The 24,215-nt window shown below is 36.1% G+C and overlaps 2 protein-coding genes and 1 long non-coding RNA gene across 8 annotated transcripts; 1 reads left to right on the top strand and 2 right to left on the bottom strand.

The window, feature by feature from the left end:
• Positions 1–22: 22 nt before the first annotated feature.
• LOC127798793 (glycerol-3-phosphate dehydrogenase [NAD(+)] 2, chloroplastic) lies at positions 23–4,991 on the bottom strand. 2 transcript variants are annotated; one of them, XR_008022494.1, is made up of 12 exons: positions 4,848–4,991; positions 3,870–4,343; positions 3,194–3,330; positions 2,940–3,045; positions 2,540–2,741; positions 2,331–2,418; positions 1,994–2,141; positions 1,434–1,583; positions 1,210–1,359; positions 892–950; positions 574–726; positions 23–170 (listed from the first exon to the last, which is right to left on the bottom strand). XR_008022494.1 is itself a non-coding variant. In XM_052332399.1 (10 exons), exons 2-10 carry the CDS (start codon positions 4,224–4,226, stop codon positions 936–938), a joined length of 1,353 nt encoding a protein of 450 aa, XP_052188359.1. In that variant the 5' UTR covers positions 4,227–4,343; positions 4,848–4,991; the 3' UTR covers positions 31–935. The 2 variants fall into 2 exon arrangements, 1 of the variants encoding a protein (XP_052188359.1); XM_052332399.1 differs by having other exon boundaries at positions 31–950.
• Positions 4,989–5,992, top strand: LOC127798830 (uncharacterized). The gene is made up of 2 exons (XR_008022499.1): positions 4,989–5,137; positions 5,694–5,992. It is a non-coding gene; the product is annotated as an uncharacterized LOC127798830 (long non-coding RNA).
• Positions 5,993–8,599: 2,607 nt separating this feature from the next.
• LOC127798804 (uncharacterized) lies at positions 8,600–24,124 on the bottom strand. Of its 5 annotated transcripts, none has more exons than XM_052332423.1 (16): positions 23,888–24,124; positions 23,592–23,778; positions 21,362–21,489; positions 20,436–21,214; positions 19,541–19,670; positions 19,037–19,138; positions 18,635–18,805; positions 16,998–17,063; positions 14,889–14,954; positions 14,361–14,489; positions 12,532–12,683; positions 12,213–12,303; positions 11,989–12,057; positions 10,572–10,663; positions 9,804–9,867; positions 8,600–9,110 (listed from the first exon to the last, which is right to left on the bottom strand). In XM_052332423.1, exons 5-16 carry the CDS (start codon positions 19,622–19,624, stop codon positions 9,006–9,008), a joined length of 1,191 nt encoding a protein of 396 aa, XP_052188383.1. In that variant the 5' UTR covers positions 19,625–19,670; positions 20,436–21,214; positions 21,362–21,489; positions 23,592–23,778; positions 23,888–24,124; the 3' UTR covers positions 8,600–9,005. The 5 variants fall into 5 exon arrangements, with proteins under 5 accessions (XP_052188383.1, XP_052188375.1, XP_052188407.1 ...); XM_052332415.1 differs by having other exon boundaries at positions 20,436–21,166; XM_052332447.1 differs by having other exon boundaries at positions 14,361–14,474; positions 20,436–21,166; positions 23,888–24,121.
• Positions 24,125–24,215: the final 91 nt, after the last annotated feature.

The following is a 24,215-nucleotide window of genomic DNA, read 5'->3' as shown; positions in this document are numbered from 1 at the left end:
TTATAACTGAGTGAAGAAGATAAAAGAATTGAACTCTGGACGCTTCCATCCACTGAGGTAACTCTTCATACTCTGTTCATCTCCTTTGCATGATTATTCTTATTACCACAGTATCCAGATTCAGTTATTTGTAGCTGAAGTTCTGCTTCTTGTTGCATAAGAGCAAGTATCTGAGATTGCAATGGAGAAGGTTTTTATCACTATGCATTTGCACGTGCTAGTTCATCCACTGTTAATTGTATCTATTACAGGACAGCCTACTTGCCAATGCATCTTAAGAACCTTTAGGCTTTAGGTGCATTAATCATCCCAGTGTCTGAGTTCTGATATAGTTGACTCATGGCACCTTCAAGCTAGTTACCCAATTTTCTAAAAAGATGCCCGATCTCCTCCAAGACCCAGATAAATGCCACCAAGCACTAAGGCAAGTTGTAACGCTTGCCATGAAACTCTTAACAAAATGAAGTTGGTGGCTGGTCCAGATCAGGGTAGAAACAAGCAGAATATTTTTCCACCAAGAAAACCTATGGTTGTTATGAAAGAAAAGTGAAAAAGAAATTGCCACAGACAAACCTGTTCATCAGCAAATGCAAGCTATCTGGAGCATTGCTGTAAACCATAAGCCATGTGATCAGCAATCGTACCACAAAAATGATTGAAGGCATTACACCAAAACATTGATTCCTCTTGTTTAGGATATCAACTGATTCATTCAGCTTCACTGTACTGATCACATTACAAAATCTCATTACAGTGTTGCTCTCTTAAGTAAATTTAGGAGGATAAAAATGTACATGAATTAGTAAAGCAAAAAAAAAGAAGAAAGAATTATTTGAACTATGAGCTGACATCTATGTGAATCTAGTGATGCAGGTTAACACATCTGCTTACAGCATTTCACTTCACGTGTAATTGGCTTTCTTGATCTCTAACTTTCAAACTTCTTCCACCTACAAATCAATATGAAGTATTTTAACCTAGTTAACAAAATGAAACTTAATGTCATCTAGCAAGGCGTTAAACCAAAAATCAAGCAACTATGACCAGAAATAAGTTCCAGCCACAAATTCAGGGGTTATTCGCCCCTTACTGTGATTATGCTGGGAAATATTATAGTTGTCATACTTGTCAACATGTTTTTCCGTATGGAACACTTAGGACCCAAATCTGAGAAGATAGGTATGAATTTCATCAAATATATAAAATGACCTGAGGAAGGTTCATCAATTCAAGAACGGCTTTTTTGGGGGTCAATTCATTGTCTATAATCCGAGCAACAGCGGTCAAAACTGGCATTTTTACATTGTATTTTTGCGCCAAAGCAATAACTGCTCCTGCTGTTGATACACCTTCAGCCACCTACAGGACATTGACAATAAATACCCACAAGAAATGGAAAGCATTTAACTAGGAAGGAAGGTTTTCTCAAGAACCTGATTCATGGAACTTAATATATCATCGAGATCTTCCCCTAATCCAAGACGAACTCCAACCGTTCGGTTTCTTGACAGGTTCACAAAACATGTAAGCATTATGTCCCCTGTTCCTGATAAACCGGTTATCGTTGTTGACTTTGCACCCATCTTGATTGAAAGAGGAGCAAAACATGATTGTATCAAGTGCAACAAGACATAATAAAACAAGTACCAAGCCAGAACATGTAAATCAGATCAACTGACCACTATTGACTCCTGAACCTAAGGTCATGATCTATAATTACCAGTTCAAGATGGTATTAACTTGTGAAACTTTTTGGCACAAACCACTAGCATGGAGTAGTTTCTATGGAAAACACTGCACGAAATCAGAAGGTTAAGCCATTCCGTCATATCTGTGATACCCAGAAATAATCTCTTCACCTTCTGCCATGTGGCTACTGATAATTCCAATCCATTTTTAAAGCTAACTAGAGAACAGTAAACTGGAAATTTGGAATTAAATAGGTCCACTTAAACCAAGGATCACATTCAAGCATCAGGTATCTATAGAATACCTTTGTTGCTAACCACCGAATCTCAGAACAACCTTGTGCAACAAGAGCTGCCATAGAATTATTGCCAAGATTCATTCCTTCCACAATACCTGCCGCTATTGCAAGTACATTCTTTAGTGCACCTGTAATTTCAACCCCTGTAACATCACTGTAACATCAGAAGTTACAAGCTGAGCGATCTCAAATAAAATGCTGGTGTTTCTCTCTGATAAACTACCGACCAGAACTGAGGCACCCGATGGGTCTGGCCTAGAGAGAGAAAACGGCGCAACTTTAAAATCAAGTATGTTAAGAATCCCTTGGTGTTGATTTACAGAACTCTGAGGGAATCCCTAACCTTGATGTGTTGATTCTCAGATTTCTAGAGGCTAGGAGCTGCTGGGCTGCATTTGCTAATTTTTTGTCTTTTGATGCCACCACCATTGCTTCAAGACACACGGCAAGCATAAAACGTGATTTTAGTCACTTAAAAACCATGGGTGAGATCACTGAGATGAAAATATACATTTCAAAAGGTCCAGTTTACTCGAAACAAATCTGAGCAACCTGTTGGCAATTTGTTCATCAATTCCACTGCAAACGAAGGCCCCGACAGTACAATAAAAGGTTGGCGAGGGTTCATCAGTGCTTGAGGGATTATTTGAGACATCGTCCTCAAAGTATTGAGTTCCAACCCTTTACTTAAGGAGATGAATGGTAAGCCTGGATCAACATAATCAGCGATTCCCTCAAGATATGATGAGCTGAACTGCAATGAGATAAATGGTATTAAGACAGTTGCCATTGTTTTCATTCAGAGTCATACTAGGGACACAGGCTATATGTCCTGCAGTCAAACTATATGTCAGGCTATAATCAATTTATACATAAGAGCAAAAGGTTCTGAGATCATTCCCATAATCAGTTGAAAAAGTAAAGTTCATTAGCAAAATGCGAACTAAGAGACCTGCACAGGTACAGCATGAAGACAAAAGTCCGCATTGTGCAAAGCAGCTTTTGCATCAGTTGTTGCAATGACATTGTCTGGTAGCCTATGTTCTGGAAAATATTTGCTGGAAGTAAAGCATCGTAAATTAAGAAGAAGAAAAAAGAAAAGCAGTACAAAAATATAAATTTACAAATGAGAATCAAAAAGAAAGAAGCAAATTTTTGGAAAACATTGCTATGTTAGCTGTAGCAACTTATGGACTGGAAACTCACAAATTGCAGTTCCTCTCATTAATTGATCGACAAACTTGAGGATCCCGTACAAGTATGTTAACTTCTAGTTGAGCCTTTCTGTCTGCAACATGCGCAGCCATTGCTGTTCCAAAAGACCCGCCTCCAAGTACCACCACCTACAGCATGTGTGTGTGAAGGCATGTTATTTATGGAAGTGGTTGGTTCAATTTGCTAATCGATGATGGCTCACAATGAATGAGAGTAACTGCAAAGAATCAGATTACCTCGACCCACAATGAATCTATTGAATTACAAGATCTACAGAGTTGCCATTCCACGAACCCAACTCACTCTAAAGACACAGTTTTCCTTTTTTGTTTGATCATGGATGCGGTTGTTGCTTGCCATACTTTCAAACTAAAAGCAAGCAGAAACGGAATGCTGAATGTAGAAACCAACCACTTAATCAACATGGAAGTCCACAACTGCACTCTTGCTGGGCTATATATAGCCACATACATGCTCAGTATTACCTTACTCTTACAAGTTATATAATATCATGCACTGGATTGGGATTGTAGATGCAGTCTTTTCACATTACATTTCTAGATTATTTATTCAATTGAACAACAATTACATGCTCCTCCGATACACGAGTTGAACACGCATGACTACTATAGAGACGTGGAAAGCAGCAGGGTAGAGCAGAGAAAACCTTGTTGGTGCGGTCGACGACATCGGTCTTGGCCTTGGAGCGCCAGGAGCGGGACCAGCGAACCAGCTTCTCCCAGGCGAGCTTCACCACTTTGCGGCGGTCCTTGGTGGCCGCTCGTTCTCTTACTGGGCCAATTTCCGAAGTGGGACTAGGGGTTTCTGGGTAAACCACCGGCGGCGGTAGCGGGCTGCCGGGCTCCGCAGGAGAAGAACACCGACAGTAGCCGGGCGAGCAACGGGCGAGACCATCTCTGGGCTTCCGAGGCAATCTCTGAACTGATGATAGTTTGGGGTTGTGAGAATTGGAGAAGAAAAGAGGGTTTGAAAATGCTGGTGGAGATTCTAAAACGGCGGCCATTCTTACGAGAGAGAGAGAGGGAGAGAGAGAGAGAGAGAGACGGTGCTCTGTTTGTGGCCTTCTAATTCTATCCGCTGCTTGACGCTGGCTTCTTGAGCGTCCCTTCTTCTTCTGGCACTGTTGATTTATTCTTCGTTTAATAATATGATGATGATGATGATGATAATGGATGGGATATAGATTAATATATAATAATTTATATATAAATTTTAAATCATACTTTGCAGCCCATGTCATGTTACTAATGTTAAATCGTGTTGGCTTGGCAAACAGGTCCTAAGACCATGACACCAGTGGGGAAAATTCGTTCAAGTTGTTTTAATGGGTCATGTCACAACAATGGGCCTAATTGACCCTTTTTATGTAATTATTATTGTAAGGGTCTCTATTTAGTGTCAGTATTAAAATAGATTTATTAGATAAATACAAGTCAAGGAAAAATTAGTCTTTTATTCATATTCTTGTAATAATATAACCTAAAAATAAAAAAATACACTTGAAAAATTAAAGAATTGTTACTTATATCTTATGAAAATAAATATATAAAATAGAAACTATATATATAGTTATTATAATAGGAAAAGGAGCATTATTTTTGAAATATTTACTTTCATGCCTTACTTTAGAAGGTTCTAGACATTAGAAAGCTCTTCAGGAGACGACCGTTGCAACGATCTCGGGCGTTTCCATTGACGTTTTAGATCCGATGGAGGAGCGTCCATGATTGCAACACGCGATTCTCACAGAACTATCGTCTTCTTTGACGTTGTTCCAGATTCTCTGTTCTGTTCTTCCGGCTACACTGCATAATTCGAAGCCTTTGATCTTAAGATTGCATTTTAGAAAGATAAGGCTGCAGATTTTTCCGCAATAAAGAGACAGAGCTTCGATTGAAAGGGACACCAGGTAAGGTAAGGTTCTTGAGAAAATTTCCATATTCTTGATCTGACATTGACATCATCAGTCATTTTATCCTGGTTTTGGCATTTGTTTATGGGTATCTGTTATTTTTGGATGATCAGATTAACGAAGAGCATGGATCGCCAGATTTTGTTAATGAAAATTAGTTTAGCTATAGGGGTGATCCTGGTTTTGGCATGTGAGTTATGGGTATCCCTTATTTTTGCATGATCAGATTAATTAAGAACATGGGTCATCAGATTACGGTAATGAAAATTAATTCATCCATGGGGGTTATACTGGTTTTGGAATTTGATTTGTGGGTATTTGTTATCGCTGCCTGATCAGATTAAGGAAACATTGGCCATCTGATTTTGTTAATAAAAATTAGTTTCTCCATATGGGTTATCATGCTTTTGGCATTTGATTTAGGGGCATCTGTTATTTTTGAGTGATCGTGATAAGGAAGAAACTGAGTCATCAGATTTTCCTAATGAAAATTAGTTCATCCATATGGGTTATACTGGTTTTGGCATTTATGGGCATTTGTTATTTTTGAGTGATCAGGATAAGGAAGAAAATGGGCCATCATAATCACCACGACCACCACCATCACCATGGGCACGAAACGATTAGTCCATATGAGGATCCCTTCCCGGCCTGCTGCTGCTGCCCTTGTCACCTGGTCTCCTTCATAGTAAGAGGGATAAGAAAGTGCATGTTTGTGACTTGTTACCCATTTATGCAGTGTTTTGGATGGGATGAGCATAGACACCACCATCACCATCACAGGCATTTCTCCTGATCCTCATGATTATGCTCAATCTTCTGAATTTGTTGAACTCATGTATGGACAATCAAAGCAGCTCTCTTTAACTTGCATTTGCGATGTGTAGTTGTATTTTTCTATTGCCCATCTGGTATATTAGACAATGAGAAGAAAAAAAGAATTAAAAAGTGGCCAAAATTTAATGGGGCGGGGAATCTTTTACTATTTGCTCTCATAATTGACAATGCTAAAAAGTTTCTAGGTTTAGCATTATGAAAATAGAATTTCTGTTTTAGTGGCTGCTTGATCGAGTGAGATAGAGTTTAGTTCTAGGAAGCTTTTGTACATACAGTAATTGATGCTCTTCCATGCAATTTGCAAATGAATTTGTGGATCTTCATGTTTGTCTAGATTTTCAGATTTAGCATATTCATCTTATGAGCATTTGGTTCAGTGATGGATTTGTGTTTCCATTTTTCAGTAGTTACTAGTACTTGAGGATTTCCGTTTTTTATTTGAGTGGTGTTTGATTCGTTGAGTGCATTTGTACATCATGTTCAGAAGTGTGAAGGGGTAAATAAGAAATAAACATGGATATAATGACCTTATCGAAGATATTGTAGCACAAGAAAACCATAAAAACCATAGTTCATGGGAAAACTGAGACATAATTCTTGAGAATATATTGCCTTAACTTTCTTCAGTAGGTCATAACTTGTCATCCCTCATACAGGAACCTGTAATTATCAAATTCGCTTTTGAACCCTGGGAAAAAAAGTGAGAGGGATAAACCTTCCGATGGAAGCTAGGAGAAGGTCAAATTACATGAACACAAACATAATGATGAGAAAACCAAAATATTGCTCAAAACAAACTGGGAACTGGTCATTGGTTTGGTATACGTAAATGAACTTGGATTCTTTATAGGTGACTTGTATTTCTTCAGTGATCAGTAGATTGGTTAATAAAAGAGATCACTTACAGTGGTCTCCAACCTGTTCTTTTGATCATTCCCCAAGCCCAATTAACAACCAATGAACTGCTGCACCAGCAAACGGATATGCACAAATTGGATCACACATTAATGGTAAGACTTTTAACTACTCCTAGTCATTTCACAAGAAGATTACGCATTTGTGTCGCTAGCAATTAGACATTTTGAATTTGAGTAACCCTTATAAGACAAAAGCCAGAGATCTGTGGTAACTATTTTTGAGGGTTCCTGGTGCTGCTTGTGCTGAATTATTAACGGTAATCTAGCAAGGTCATTCAGCCTTGTAATAAGTACTAGAAAACTCACTACGAAATGCTTATAGAAATGATTAATTATGTGAAGGAAAACACTGAGTAGAGAGATGTAAATTCATGCATAATGCTTGGGAACACGAAGGATACAACATCAATGTGGTTGGCTAATGATGCTACTGTATGCATCTCTACTTTCCTAGTTGAAGCTCAACGCCTCCATAAGCATGAAAAGGGTTGTGCAAGGGAATGATACTAGTTCTTTCTTTGTTTCCATTTTGTTTGAAATGTTGAGGGAGGTGCAATCTTACAACTGCTTTTAAAAGAAAAGATACTATTTTTTCAAATTTCTTTTTGTTGTTCCTCCTCTACCTTTATGTTACAAATTTCCTCCATGTCTTTACTGCTCTGGAGTTCATGGATGAGGTTTTTTTTTCCAAAGAAAAATATAATTTTGTACATGCATTTTTACTTATATGAAAAATAAGAATGTTCACTTTGTCCTCCTTCCACGGATTCCAGTTTCTATCGTAGCATTAACCTATTCTTTTTTAGTTAAATATATCTCAGGATATTTATAATATAATGTTTTTTTTTGCTATGATTTTAATGTTTAATAGATAAAAATAAAAAAAGTTCTCACCTTGATCGGCTGTTAGCAATTGTAAATATAGTTGTTAGTCTTTAACATTAATGCTAAAGGTGTGATGTATGACACAAGATGTGTAAGAATTTATGTATAATACACATTTTATATGTACAATGTAGTTTTTATATTATATAATATATATCACACTTTTTACATTATTTACGGTATCTGTATTCACAAATACCCATAGAATTTCCTATCCAAATTGTTTATTTTGTCTCCACTTTTGGCCCAATCATTATGCATTTCAATCAAACATTTTATTTAGATCTTTTCCAAATTAAAAGAGTGTTTGACCTAGTATTTCAATTTTAGCTTAACTAAGGCTATGCATAATCATAGGGTAGGAACTTTTTTTTTTTTTTTGACAAAAATAGAAAAAACTAATATAATTTTCAAAAAGTGGACTTTATCAGTGTAATTGACCAAACTTCACTTTAAAGTGTAATCAGTTTAATTTACTTAATAACGGCATAATGAATCTAAATATTAAAAATTATTATTCACAATTAAAATTTATTTTAAACACTTAAAATTTACTAAGTTATTATATATTTTTTCTTTTTTTAAACTCTATCTGTAGCTAGTCGTAGTGGAGAGACAAATACAATGGTCAATAATTGCACGGGAAAGGATGAAAACTCACACCTCTGCTGGCTCATCCTTTAATGTATCAATATACCAGCAAGAATGGGCGCCCAGAGTGAGCGATTTTACCTTTTGGACCAATATACCACCTGGAACAACACCATAACACACAGCTGATAAAGAAACTGACGTGACATATGACTGTCAATTGAAAGCAAAACAGAAAAACACATATCAATGATTGAGTGAATTGAATAAGAGGAGAAAGAGACCCCAGACCCAACAAGCATTATCCAACCATGCTCGTGCATGCTTGGCCTCCTTAGAATTATTGATTGTGAGCACCCAAAACCCGTATTACCTTAAACCAGACGAACAAGTTTGGGTCTAAAAAGTGGAAGAGTTTCTCGTGTACAATCTCTTCATCAGGTAACATAAAGTTTATCTATCTCTAACAAAAGGAAAAGCTAAGATGGATATCCTTTTCTTTCAATGAGGCATTCTCCAAGGTCGAGACCTCGAAAATGAGACATGAACTGCAACCGTACTTCAGGAACAGCAAGGAAATCGGTTTGAAGGGAAAATGAATTGGCCGCTCAAGTGTTTGTGTGTAATCCAACCAGCTTCTCTATTTGATGCTTGCTTTGGGAATGGAAGATGAGCATGGCCCAGCAGATGTCATGAATGGAATTCCTTTGAATGTCGCCACGCCCTTCTCATCAGTGAAAAGATGCTGCCCAGTCATGAAAAACTCTTGCTTATTCAAGGAAATTGAGACAAAAGTAAACAAACATGGGAATCAGGCAAAAAGCACAACTCTGCGCCACAGCCATGGTTGATGAAATTGGACTCGACTGTTATCAGAATTCAAACTCTTTTAAGTAACCTCTTATGCGGCCCACAGACCAACTACAAGATGACCTAGCCCTGATTAAACATTCAATTAGCAGTCAATCTTCGGCAGAGAGAAATGTAACTCGTTATTAGTTGCGCCTCAAGATCTCAAGCCTTGCCACTATGTCAATGGATTATTCAACAGCTAAAAGCATTAAAGTATTCGGGGTGGAAGTATACAAAACAGAAATCAGGCAATAAAGCACAATTGCGTGCCACAACCATGGCAGATAAAATTAGGCCTGACTGTTCATGTCTGAGTTTGAACTTTGACCTCAAGTAACCTCTTATATGTCCCACAGACCAATTATAAGGTGACTTACTCCCAACCAAAACATTTAATTAGCAGTCAGTCTTTAGCAAAGATAAAAGCAACTCAATATTATTAGTGCACCTCAAGATCTCAAGCCATATCATTATGTTAATGAAATATTACAGCAGCTAAAAGCATTGAGGTACTAGCAGTGGAATTAAAATGCCTGCTGATAATCGATGAAAATATACCACAACTCAGAAATAAGTTAGAACATACCGGAGTAATCTTCTCTAACTGTTTCTTTTTTGGGTTCAAAACTTCTTCTGGCTTTCCCTCATGCCTGGGCAGACAGAGAACATTAATAATAACCAAATTTCCAAGCACTAAAATATTAATCATCCACAAGAAGAAAAATATATAATACAGAAATTCCAGGAATATATATTTACGCATAGAAAATATTGCTAATATCAAGTGGCATTCATCTTCAGTGGTCCTTGGCCTTTGGGACAGGGCAACTTCAATCAATGTTCCCTCAAGTGTCATCCAAGTTTAATTTTCCCCACTAGTGCACATTTTTTGCTTCATGCAGACCAATTAATTAAAATGAGGATTGGACATGTCCAATGCCAATTAACTACTGCCACAAAATAGCAGAATCAACCAATACCATAATGGTGAAACCACATATATAATTAGGTAGATTAACAGAAAGTCCTCATGCATGGCCATTTTTCACTTGTCCACTTTGAACTAACAAACTTGATGAAGTAATCCTACCCTGACCTAGAAAACTTCACAAAACGATGCTTTTGTGGTCAAATTTTAACACATAACCATAAGTTTACTTTTTTAACTAATGGTTCACAAAAAAAGAGAGAAGCTAAATATTTGTTTGCTAATTGCTCTTTGGAGTAAAGCTTTTCAAGCTACGGTTTTACTTCCTTGAAAAAGCATGCATCAAGCAAAATATGATGATGGATTTTAGAAAGCTAGCCAGCAAAAGCGTGTAGGCTCTTTGTAGGTTTAACTTCTAGTACATACCCAGTAAATGAAACACATTCACCAATTTTGGAACCTTCTGGGGCAATCAGAGGCTCCACAACAGTATGATTGTCATTAGAAGCACATAACACCTGAAGAAAAACAAAACAACACAACCAGAATTCAACCCTCCATAGAGATTATAAATAAAAAAGTTTACTTCAGTACACTATTTGGCATGAGAAGTCCTTCAACGAAATAACTAATTGGCTCAGAAAAGGGAAAGACATACAGGTTCCGTTATAGGTAGATAAAGTTTGGAAATAAAAGATGCAAGTAACCATTTATTAAAGTTAAAATGTTATAGAAGGTGAAAAAAATTTCCAGGCATCTCAAGCTTGAGCATTGGAACATTTAGGATAGCAGTATGTGCATAGGACAATAGAAGTGCATTACTAGGCCTTTGCCAGAACATGTGCATAAGTTGAATAACAGATGTATCTATAGCTCATAGCAAGAAATTCACTTATGCAGGGTTTATCAGTATTTGGATATATGAGGTTCAATGCTCTTTTAAGGTTACAATCAACCTTCCACATTGTGCAATGAACACAGAAGCAGCTTCAATAGGTCATCCGTAATAACCGTTTACCCATGATCCAGTCCAAATACTAGTTCACAACTAAGGCAGAACTTATTCCTTGCAAACCACCAGGGGATTAGATAAAAGTACCTTGCCAATAGAATAATCATTTTGATACTTTGCTAGGACAGTTGGCATTAAAGCATCACATCTAATCAGTACAAAAAGTAGACAACATTTAACACCCCCGAGAAAAAACACGAGGTGTTCAACTAACATACCACCCATCAAAGATAGAAAACCTAAGGAAATTATAATCTGAGTGTTAGATAATATGCATGACTAAATTGTAGCAGGTGTAAAAACCAAAGAGCAAACAAAAACAATACATTAAAAGGTAAGACATATTTCAATAATCACTATATCCGATGCTATCAATAATGCAGATATTTTTAAGCAAAAGCATTCACATGTAGCAGGCACATACAAGGTGAGAATCATGAGAATTGGTGGTTAGGATATCAAGCATTAAACATACATGGGTTTTGTCAAGCAGAGAATTTATGCTTGAGAGATAATATCAGTTGAAGTGAACTCCTCGCAGCTGAGTACCAAACTTAATGAAAAGGAAAGAGAATGGAGATAGGAGATTATGTACTTGACCTAATTGGTATTCTTAAGATCAGTTCATCTTTATCCAGTCTCTCGCTAGAGTAATAAGATTGGCCAAGACAACTGTGTGGAAGTCTAATTTGAGAGGAAATTTTCAGCCATTAAAGCTAGCAAAACCACATAGCATCTATGAACTATAGCATCATTTTTTAAATTATACAGTTGAAACATAACAATACTAGATAAGCTGATTGAAAAATCCAAAATGAAAAAGTAAAGTACCAATCCTTCTGACATCACGTCTCTTAGCTTTCCAGGTTTCACATTAGTGATTAGAACCACACGGCAGTTCTGCACAGTATAAACAAACAAAAAATAAAAGGAACCATACTAAATCAGCAAATAAGACTACAACTTGGCAACTTACAAAAGTAACGATGAAATTCAACCCAAAAAAGATAGAGATAGAAAAAGTTAAGTTTCACTAGATCAATCAAGTTTCAGACCATCAACTCATCTGGACTGCAATACTTTGCCAGACCACTGACCACCTGACGCAATTTAGCATCTCCAATATCTATCTCCTCGACCAGCAGACTGACCATTAAGTTCAAGGAAAAAAAAAAAAAGAATAAGATGAACTTGGTCAAAGCAACCATGTTGAACAACAGATAACTCATCCAACAGCCAGATTCTCATAGCTGGACACCTTGAACCAATGTCTGTTTGGGGGTGGGAAGGGATAAACAAAGACAGGAAGAAACACAAAAGAAAATGAAAAGCTCATAAAATGAAAGACAGAAACGAATAAATCAATTCCTATACCTGTCAGCTGATGGATGTTTCCATGCTTTGCGAATGAAGCCAACCTGTATTTTCAGCAAGCTAACACTAATATCTTGATCTTTCTCATCTGCTACTTTTTCAGGCAATTTTTTCTTCTCTGTTGTAGATTGACTATCACCTTTGACCTTTCCCTAGAAGTTTTTGAAGACCAAGCCACAAGCACCAATAAGACTATAGTAAATTGAACTTCAAGGAACATAGCTTGGGCTACAAATGTGGGCCACCGTACTAGAAGCCAAGTATTACAAACAACAATTAATATATCAAGCCTTAATCCCATTATGTGGGGTCAGCAAAATGAATTCTAGCTCACCAATCATGTCTGTTCATGGTTTTATCTTCTATAAAGCCCTTATAACTCGTAAAATACCTAAGGGTCTCCAACCTCCACGTCTTATGGTAAAGACTTGTTTTATTCCATCAACACTCTTCACAAGAATCTATTGGGTTTTCTTCTCACATGACCAATCTTAATCAACTTTTCTGCATCTTACCTTCATTCAATAAGAGCTATTCCAACCTTAGTACAAAAACTACATTTCTAATTTTATATTGTCTTGTATGACCACACATCCATTGTAACATCCTCATCTCTATTACGCTCATATTTTGCACATGTTGGTCTTTTCCAATATTGTGTCATACAAAGCTAGTCTTATAGCCATCTTATTAAGTTTTGGTTTTTGTTTTGGTTTTAGTTTTAATAGAATATTACTACCATATAAATGTAGGGTGTAGGGTGCACTTTTTGATTTTAACCACATTACCTTAATCTTATAGGTACTATCTATATTAATGTCTCAATCTTTTTAGATGATTGATCCAAATTATCTAAATTGTATCTTTTCTTGGAATGACTTTATCTTCAAGAGTTATCATAACATTATTCATGCTTGTATTTTTATTGAACTTACATTCCATGTATTCGGTTTCAATCTACTTAAGTTAAAACCTCTAGATTACAAAGTGTTCCTCCATGTCTTTGTCTTAGTATCCACACCTTCTTTTATCTCATCCACCAGACAGTGTCATCTCCAAATAGCATACACCAAGGCACAAATGTAACCAAAATATTTATTTTAATTGATTCATGGAATCTAATCTCACTCACATGCTAAAAGCTCCCTACAGATGGCATTATAGGAGAACTCTCAAGTATAATTGCTATTTGCTCATTAAATATTAAGTGTTAGAAGTTCACGATTCATATGACAAAATAATTTAAACATAGAAAAGAACAATAGGGAAAGAAATTATTGCCTACACCAGCAGGCTGCATAAAGCAATTGGTCATACCTCTGCATAAAGCAGGTAAAAGGAACACAGAGAATACTAGATGCTCCAGTAAGGTCAATATATTTGAAATTAATATTTATTTCTTCTGGGGTATTTGTTGGGTTAACCTATCAAGAACCAGGATACATATTATTTTTGGCAAGCAGCACTGTTAATTTTTCATTTTTTCAGGGATGCAAGCAGGATTTTTAGTGTATTCTTGAGGAAAGTGTCGTAGGCTAGGCTTGGAAGATGTTCCGCTCAATAGCAATTAGCATACTAAAGTTACCATGAAAGCCTACTGCCTCCAATAAATGGGGATTTGAAACTTTCAAGTAAAATATTGGAATTTAGAGCTGCTGCACACTTCCCCCCCACCCCACACACCCAGAAAAAAATAACTAACAAACAAACAAAAAGAAAGAAGAAAAAGGGGAAGGTTTTTACCAGAAACTATGGGAAGGGGGAGATAGAGGTACATGTCAATAATTTAATTGAAAACAGATGCAGTACAAGTTCGTAACGAGCAATACCACATCAGCAATCTTGCTTGAAGCAGAAACTTTTTCTACAGCATTTGCATCTTTTGAGCCTTGCACAGTCTTGGCATTTGAATCACCTTCAACCTTCTCAATGATTTTAGAAGCCTGTGTAAAATCATACTAAAGATATGTAAATGTTGTATGTGTGGTTGAATACTGACAACTTCTGGGGGGAGAAAAAACAAAGCAAACCAAAATTAATAATTTCAAATCAAAAGTTTCTGTGAGTTCATTTGAGGCAAGGAAAAATACAAAAAATTGACGTCATATCTTGCAATTGTTCTACATTAGCAGAGATTTGCAATCAGAATGGTCCAATTTTCTGATTGCTCTACAAAGCAAGCCAACATTTGACCACTCCACGTGACAATCACTAGACCATATTCACCCCCCACTTTCACTTCACATCAACCTTCTCACTTCATTGCTTCAATTAGAAAAGGCAGTTACAAAAATTGCCAAAGAAACAAATCGGACTTGAAAACAAAGCAGACGCTCAAATTTGTAAAGATTACTCACTGGAGGCTCAAATTTGTCCTTCTCCACCAAAATCTGTTCAAATGATTTCCCAAAGTCCTCCTTATTCTGCACATAGGATTGCAAGATATTTAATAATAAAGCCTCTTTCAATGAAAGCAGACAATTTTTTGGAACACAAATAATATCAACTTTAGCAACTTTGAAGCTAAGGACTTGTCAGTCTAATAAGAGAAGTATTCTGGTGGAACTCAGGAACACCGTCCACATTATGAGCGTAAGTACTTAATTCACCCAAGTCCATTCATTCAAGAATCATCTGCCTCAACAATTCCTCATAACTTAGCCTAAAAATTTAAGAAACTATGTTCAATATCAATTGTTAAAACCTGCAGCCTTAAGGTGAAGCAAGTACATAATAAAGAAAATGTAGGATACGCATAGGTTCCCAGAAATTTAATGCATCTTTCTACTGACAACAAAACAAATAAGTAAAAACATGACAAAACAGGCAGAGCAAATTGTTGGTCTTTAATCTGCATGACCAAATTTGAATTACCCGTGCCCCTCGAAAGAGAAATTCCGGCATATTTTCACTACTCTCTTTGTAGCTTCCCAAATATCCAAGGACCAAGACACATTAATATCACGTTCAACCAAGTACACAATTGTCACATCCAGGTACACAAATCCCAATAAGACAAAGGGGAAAATGGAGTAATAATACAACAATCCCACTAAGTGGGGTCAATTACATGGATTCTACCTCTATCCATGATAATACCCTCTATAAGGCTATTATGTCTGAGGGTTTCCCACTAAGCCTGCCTGCCCTCCTCCCTCTCTAGTTACAAATTTCCTCCATTTCATCTATTCACCTCATGAGTGAACTTCTAACAGTGGTCTTCTCATATGGCCTAGCCATCTTGATCATGATTTCCTCATATTATCTTTAGTAGGTGTCACTCCAACCTTATTATGTACGATCTCATTTCCTATTTGGTCCTTCTTGCATGGTTGCACATCCCCCACAACATCCTCATCTCAACTTAATTCATATTTTGCTCATATTAGCATTTAATTGCCCAACATTCTGAACCATACCATAAAGATAGTGTTATAACCATCTGATAAAACTACCCTTTTAACTTTAAATGGGTTTTACAATCGCAAAGAAATGGACTAATAATATGAAAAAGAAAAAAAAAATTGATCATAAAGTTTAGACCAAATATGGAAACAATCAGAGCCTCATCCTTAAAGAATAAAATTAAATAAATGATAATAATAATAATAACAACAACAACAATAACAAGACTAATTGCATGACTGAATATGTTAGTTGCAATTTGAAAACATAATAGAATAGTTCCAACCTAACATAATACATATGTCAGACAAGGCCAAATCCAGGAACTTTTCCTAGGAGGGAAGTGTTGGAAACATGAGCTTGCATCATACTATCATAGATCAATTATTTGCTAAATATAAACTGAACTCCAGGCTGGCCAATGAAAATATTCAGAATATAGTTTCATGTTTCAATGTTGAAAAGTTTCGAAGACTGTAAACATTATGACCAAAGAGGGAGTAGTACTACTTGTTAAATAAAAACAAATTGGAGAAGGAAAAAACCATTGTTTCAGATATTACATAGGTGGAGAATCAGAAAAACGGAAATTTCTTTGGAGAGCACAAAGACAATCTTAGAAACTAGAGGCTTAACAGAACTAAACATTCTTTATGTCAATGCTGGTTATTATTATAGGTTAGTGATAAAGGATGTTAATATTCTTATCTAAAAGATAAAAGCAACAGTTAATACTTAGATAAGATAAAGTTGACAAGCTTGGGAAATATTCAAATAAGATTGTTGCTCTAAATATTTACTATAAGGGTTCATTTGGGTACCGTTACCATAACATGCCAAAGGTTTAAATAAGAGTGTCATGTCTAAGAAGATTGCAGTCTACTCAACAACCTGTCCTCAACCATATCATTGCTACGCACATTGAAAACAATTTTTGCAGTCAACTTCCACTAGTTATTGAGAGTGTTCATCTCTGATGACAACAATCTCAACAGAAAACTGCCACAGTGCCACTAACAATTAATTTAAAAATAAAAGAGTTAAGCATAATGAACCCATACCTGGATGTAATCTATCCACCTGAACAAATGTGGCAAGCTCCTCTTATCTGAATCTGAAAGACCTTTCTGGAAGAACACAGACACCCAAAAGTAAGAATGTAAAATACTTTGCAAAGGCATCATAATAAAAATTTTAACCTTAACAAGAAAATAAAAAGGCGAACCCAATGTACGAGGCTCCTGCATTGCAGGCTGTACGGAAGGTCAAATAATCAATTGTATGCAACCTTACCCTTACTTAGCAAAGAGGTTGTTTCCTGACTTGAAACTGAGACCTCCAGGTCACAATGGAACAACCTCACCATTGCACCAAGGTTCACCTTCAACCTTAATAAGAAAATAATTTAAATAAATCTTACCGTATTTACATGATGTCCTGCAACCTTGAAAAGTTTACGGGCTGTTTACTTATAGAAATCTTTTTCTGATTTTCCATCTCCAATTTTCTACTTCATCTTTAGTTTTCCCCACAGAAAATTTGGAAAATATGTTCTTTTGTCAAATATGGAAAGCCTTTTTCTTATCTTGGAACAGAAAAATGTGTTCCAAATAGTTATAAAAAAACGTTTTCAACCATTATGTATGCAATGTATTGTTATTAATAGTATTAAAATAATAATTATTATTATTTTAAAATTAATACTATCAGTACAATATTTATGATTTTGCTACTATTGTACTCTTAATGATAACAAAACAATTAGCAATATTATTATATTAAAATTATGAATGAATAAGTTAGATGGATAATATTATAAAATTAATATCGCCAAAACATTGATTATAGTGATATTATTAAAATTAAAATATTGGTGATAATCATTAATCATATTAATTACAATTTCATTCGTTTTTAAATTTAGAAACTGTATAACATTGATGTTGTTATTAATATTTTGAGTATTTCTTATTAGTCAATTTTAGTTTTTTATTAGTATTTTACTATTTATAATACTAATATTTGAAATTATATTATTTTAGTAGAATAAATTATTTATCATTAACCAATGTTTCTATTGATTATTTTTTATATTTCTATATTACAATACTATTATTAGTAAATTTTAAAAATTCATATTTTTACTACTTATACTGATATTGATGTAAATATAACATTGATTTTAGTTGAGATAGAATTTCATGTTTTCTATTTCAAAAACAAGGGAAAACTCCCCCATATTTGAAGAAAACAGTTGAAAGCATCCTAAAGATTTTTTTAACCATTAATATAAATTTGCAAAACTGGAAATTGAATTTTTTGTTTTTTATTTGGAAAATTTTCTCGTTTTAGAATGATTTTCAAACATACCATTTTCTATGAATTTTTTTCCAAAAAATAGGCCTTGTTTGCCACAAGTGAACGGCCCTTTACATTCTAAATGACAAATCATAGGAAGACTTCATCTCCCCCCCCAAACAACAAATAGACCAGAAGAACACAAACAACATATAACCATGCAAAATTTTTAAGGAAATCTGGAGAAACTCCAGGTTGGTTGTAATACAACATTCACTTAGCCACCTAACTTTTTTACCCAAAGATTTCCAACAAGACACGAGAAGCACAAACACAACAAACTATAATAACTTGGTGCAACACCAAAACAATTTGCAGTGAGAGGGTGGTCCGTGCATACCACAGAGGAATATAGTGCTGAGAAGACAATTATATCAGCTTCAGATGGTGACAAACCTTCCCCAACAAGAACAGACTTTGACGCCAAGTGTCCATTTAACTCATTGAGAGCCCTTAAGCAAGACTCAGAATCTGCAGGAAGATTCTCTATGAACTCCATCCACTTAGTCACCTAAGACAAAGGGTTTCAACATCAGGCTTCAACAGAAGGAACCCTTATTCATTTTCCTATAACTGAATACTTTTGTTAAAATTCATAAGCTGCTTTTTACAACTAGTGCAGTAGCTTCTGTGATGGGTCCATAGAGTATTTAACATTCTTTAAGAGATAACATATACTAAGACATGCCTCATTGACGCTGGTGTGAAGATATTGCCGTTGACAAAAACAACTTAATCTTACCTCACTGTTGCTTTCAAGGGTGGCCCAACTTCCTGAAGAAGTCAAAATGTTTGAACACAAGCTCTTAATATCCTTTTGCAAAAGGTGGCCTTGGAATTTGTTCTGCAGAAACGATATAGAGAGTTCGGAAACCACACTCGCAATACATCTTCAGTTGAAATATGAGCGAAAGGGCTAATTCAGCTTCTAAAATTCATTTGTAACTCAAATATTTAGCATTTCTCCATATTATTCATTGAACAGTAATGCCCAATTGGATCTTACGTCGCCATGATATTCAGATAAGCTTCAAAAGCATCAAAACCTGAAATCTGTCCATCTATCCCACTTTGCCCATACAAAAACAAGCAATTACATACGTTTTGTCCAGGAATGCAAGTAATAAGGTAAAAGTTACACTGAAGAACTAAATTAAGCACCACTTTCACTTAACGGAGGGATTTTACTCCACACAGAATGATTTCTTCGAATAAGTTCAAACTATTGAGAGTATATACAGCTTACAGGTTCCAAGCGGAGGCGCCTGCAGAGAGCTGAAATGATGAGTTGATTTCTTCCGCTAATATTGCTTTCGCTCGGAATCGCCATTTGTATCCGCTTTCTCTATCTTCCGATCTCGGTTCTGCGCATCACCCTGTGATACAGAAGTTCCTTCATAGGGTTTTATGCCATTTTCCGGTAAATTGCACTAACCACCTGTCATATACTTAAAATACGGAAGCATCCATCTAACTATAGAAATTACCCAAACTGCCCCCGTCCGATTTTGTCCGCTAACGAGATTAACTGAAATTCTGGAAATTCTACCGTACTGTTCGAATAATTTATTTTAGTTCTATTTCAATATATATTAAATAAAAAGTCAATAATATTTTTCGTTTGTGTTTCAGTTACAAATTCTAGATATAGTAACCAATAAGTCAACAAGTTTTTTTTTTTTTTTTTTTTGACAAACTAAGCATAAAAAAACATGCATAATCGTGGGTATAAAGGAAAAAATAATATTTTTTGTTGTCATACCACAAATAAGAACATGCAATGATAGGCTTGATGTAATTCGGATTTCTTTCTGCATGTGTTATCTAAAACTGTTTTCAGTGGTTAACTATAATAGTTCAATTCTTTTGTTTGACGATATTTAATTTTGTATTGTCATAAAGCTTATAATGAATGTACAAATAGGGATGTAAATTAAGTTTCAATTAATTCTATTTGTATACTTATTTTAATAAATTTTTAAATGGGTTAGTACCTATACCTCATTTTTATATTGATTTTCACTTTAAATGGGGTTCATTGAAACTCAATGGAACCCATTTATATCCCTACACATGATAATAACACAAGTAATTTTAAGATGAATATATTGGTCTAATAATAAGAAACTATAGTGGCTTACACTGTTATGAGACACGTTGCCAAACTTCTTGAGGTACACCAACAGAAAACTGTGTGCAGCTTATATCTCAAAAGAGAAAAACTTGTTTTCAAAGGAACAGAATTACTTCAACTAATCCAGTCTGAACATGCTGCTTTCAGCAAGCACAAATGTCAAAAGAGAGCCAGCTGACGTTTGTCTTCCACCTGCTATGCAATCTATATTTCCTTTCCCTGCCTCATTTTGCTTCCTGTTTTATTTTTTTAGAGCAATAGATCAGATTCCATGAAAAGCTATTCTACTCATTCAGTCATTCCAATCATTTTTCCACTCATCTCTGCCGGAAGATCTGGAAGCATGGCCATTTGCCTGACCATTACTTAAAGCGCTTTTGCCGGGGGTGACCTCACTGCCGTCTCCTCGTCCCAGTCATCGCTCCAACCCTGTTCCCAACCTTCTGCTGCATGGACATTGGCTGCTGGAGGGAATTCCGGATGCTGCCCCATTTCGAGTTCCTGGTACCGGACTCCATCAACATGCCGTCCACCATTTTTCAACTTGAAGCTGGCCCATGCCCCAACAAGGGTCAAAGTTATCAATACGAATAGGTATGCACCATGCAACGGGGTCGCATAGCCGGGCCCGACCTGGCTGTCCGGAGCAGGAGATATTCCAAAGTTGATTTTACAACTCCCATTTTCAGCTTTTAGCATTACCGAGTCATTTCCTCCAATGTTTTCTGAGATATTGACCTGTAACAGAACAGGTCAAACCCATCTATGAGAAGCAGAAGTCTGAACCTAGAACACGGAAACAAAATCCTTAGAATCGAGTTTCACTATATAGAACACTATGTTCACCCTCAATATTATGAAGTATGCTAGAATATTATGCTTTATTAGTTCAATTTAATTTAAGTCACCCAAATGAGAGACTCTGGCCGTCACCTGCTCGCCTCGGTGCTTGGCTATTTCTATCGGCTCAAGAGTAACGTTTGAGGGCAAGAATGTCAAACTCACGTTCAGTGAGTTGTCCTCATCATTCCAGACAATAATAATAAATGATCCTTGCGGGCCTACAATGAAACAGGCAAATTGAGGCTTTCTCTGTTGTAAAGAAGTAACTGCTAGGAAGGCTTATTTCAAACATCAGTCCTGGCAGACAAGGCATTAAGCAATATTTATTGCCTTAACAGGATAATGCGTAATCAATCAAAAGAATAGTAAGAAGACACGGAGAGGTAAAGCAGCAGAACAAGCGGAGGTATATATCAAAAATTAACAGTTGTCTATTATGTCATCATAAATTTTCTCCCTTTAGACATCCATCTGACAAAGGGTCGAGTAAATATCAACTGGGGTATTAGAGATATATCAGGGTCATGAAATGATCTACAAAATCAAGCATAGCTAACGTCTACCAGAATCAACTGAACCTAGTAATCGCATATATCAGGGATGTGGTTTTGAAGGTTCATCTGAAGCATAACTACTTCTATTGGAATCAATACTCCAAATCTGGGTCAAGGTCTAGTCGTCTTAATGTGCTTTGAAATTTTAAACCCACATAATCATTGCCAGAAGAAAGAAAAAAGAGAAGCATTAAACGAAATGTGTGGTATGTCCACTAAGAACAACCAATGATTAAATAACAAATAAAAAGAGACCTACCTAAGATGGTTATAATTAATCTGATAACACATGACAAATAATACATGCCACTCAAACAGATTAGTTTTTACAGAAAGGATTCGAAGGAATGTTGTACACTTTTCTCCAGGCCTAAATTTTAGAAGGAAAGAGTTTGGTAAGAGGCCCAACCTGACACCTAGAGAAAGCTAATGCACTCAAAATGAGAAAAATTTTAGTTAGCCAGGTGAGATGTGACCATTATCCTAGAAGGTTAAGTGGTTAGAGGTGTCCAGAAAGCCCTCATACCTTGCTTCATGTGCAAACCATCACAAATGCGAGGCAGATCAAAGTGAAGTAGTTAAAGATCTCAAGCACGGAAGCAATAAAGAGACACATACAGGACAAATAAGTGAATAACAGAGGAAAGGAACAAAAGGGAAGAAGAATGCTAATAAGTAACAAGACCTGAGCCCAAAACCTATCAAAATCAAAGCTCTAGAACCATATCAATTGAGCAATTCTCCCAATCTCAAAAACTTAGCTCTTAGAAAATGAGCCTAACAACACAAAATGTCTCACCGAAGGAGCGCAGAATGGCAAGTACAACAACTAGAGGTAGAAGCTGTACTGCAAGAATGCTTTACATATGGCATTTCTTAAAGTGCCAAAAGGATGAGACTAAAGTCAAACAAAAAGGCAGTTTAAGGTATTTACAAAACCACATCCCTATATGGACTAAGAAAATCTTCAACCTTAGACAGGTAGGATTAATAAGCAGAAATCTGCAAACAAACCTTAGGTAGCTTGGACTTGGGAAGAAAGTGTTAGAGATTTTCTTCTTCTTTTTTTGTATTTTGGGTACGTTGAATCAGAAGACTAAGATGCTTAATATACTAAGAATATCTAGAGCAAGCAATATTGTCGAAAATTAGAAGTTTGGAGCATTCCAGACAAAAATTCTGATTGTTTTCATGATGCAGACAAAAGAAGTGCATTCTTAAGAAACAGACACAAAAAAATACCAACAAAATCAAAGTTCCAACATTTCCAATGAAGTATGCCAAAACACATCGAAATTCATCAAAATATTAGGAAAACAATGGATTATTTCAACTGTACGAGAATGCCTAAATAATTGTTACTTTTTTTTTTCTACTAATATCATAGTTATCTTTGTAATATCAATATCCAGAAAAACTCTTTATTTGGGACTTCCATAATTGTCAACAAAAACAAAATTTTTCAGTTAAACCTGTTCCAGCTTTAGTAACTCCATTTCATCTTTCAGTTTTACAATAAATTTAATGCTAATTCACTAAGTCTTGAATTGGTAAACCATGATGAGAAGTTGATACCTAAACCATAGTGATGAACCTAAACATTGAGAGCTAAATAACTTGGTCAAATAACTGACGAAGCTCACCACCACTTAAACCTCACTAGCAATCAAACAGAAGTACACCTAGGACATCTCCTGTCCTTCGAATATTAGAATTAACACAACAAACTCATAAGAATATGAAGAGCCGCAGATTGTTCCAATTACCACTTCTTGTGTCATTTTGCCAGCATGCCGTCACGTTCTTCAACACCTGGCACCCCTTAGACGGTGACATCTGATCACATCTCTTATCAGTCAGGCTGGTTTCAAAACGTCCCACTCCTCCATTCCCTTTGTCTTGTCCTCCAGAATTCAAACCAACGCTATAAGCGGGACTCGGCGAAGGAGAAATCTAGAGAAACAAACCAACAAAAAATTAAAAAAAAAAATAACTCGCATTAGTAAGATCGATCCACAAAAGAACTAAAACCTCTCCAATATATTACGCGAATCAAGAGCACCTGTGACTCGTTATGGCCGCTATCGCCCGAGGCATCAGTGAATTTTAAGAACGTTCTGATCATAAAAGCTCTTGACTGCCCTTGAACGACCAAAACCCATAGAACGCCTGCGAAAATGATCAGCTGCCTCCGCATTCTGGACAGAGGAATCCTGAATCAAGAGAATTCGAAAAGCTCATGCCCGAGAGAATGCAGGAAGACCGCATACAAAATTTCAGCTCTGTTTTGACGGAGAGAACGATAAATGAGCAAGGCATGGGAAGATTCTTGGTAATGTCCGTCATCGTTTTCTCCGGTCGGTCGTTCCAAAAGCGCGTGCACTGGCGTG

This window comes from Diospyros lotus, chromosome 1 (assembly GCF_014633365.1).
Source record: "Diospyros lotus cultivar Yz01 chromosome 1, ASM1463336v1, whole genome shotgun sequence".
In the NCBI taxonomy this organism is placed as follows: domain Eukaryota; kingdom Viridiplantae; phylum Streptophyta; class Magnoliopsida; order Ericales; family Ebenaceae; genus Diospyros; species Diospyros lotus.
Note: the sequence above shows the minus strand (reverse complement) of the source record. Positions and strands in the feature narration are given on the sequence as shown.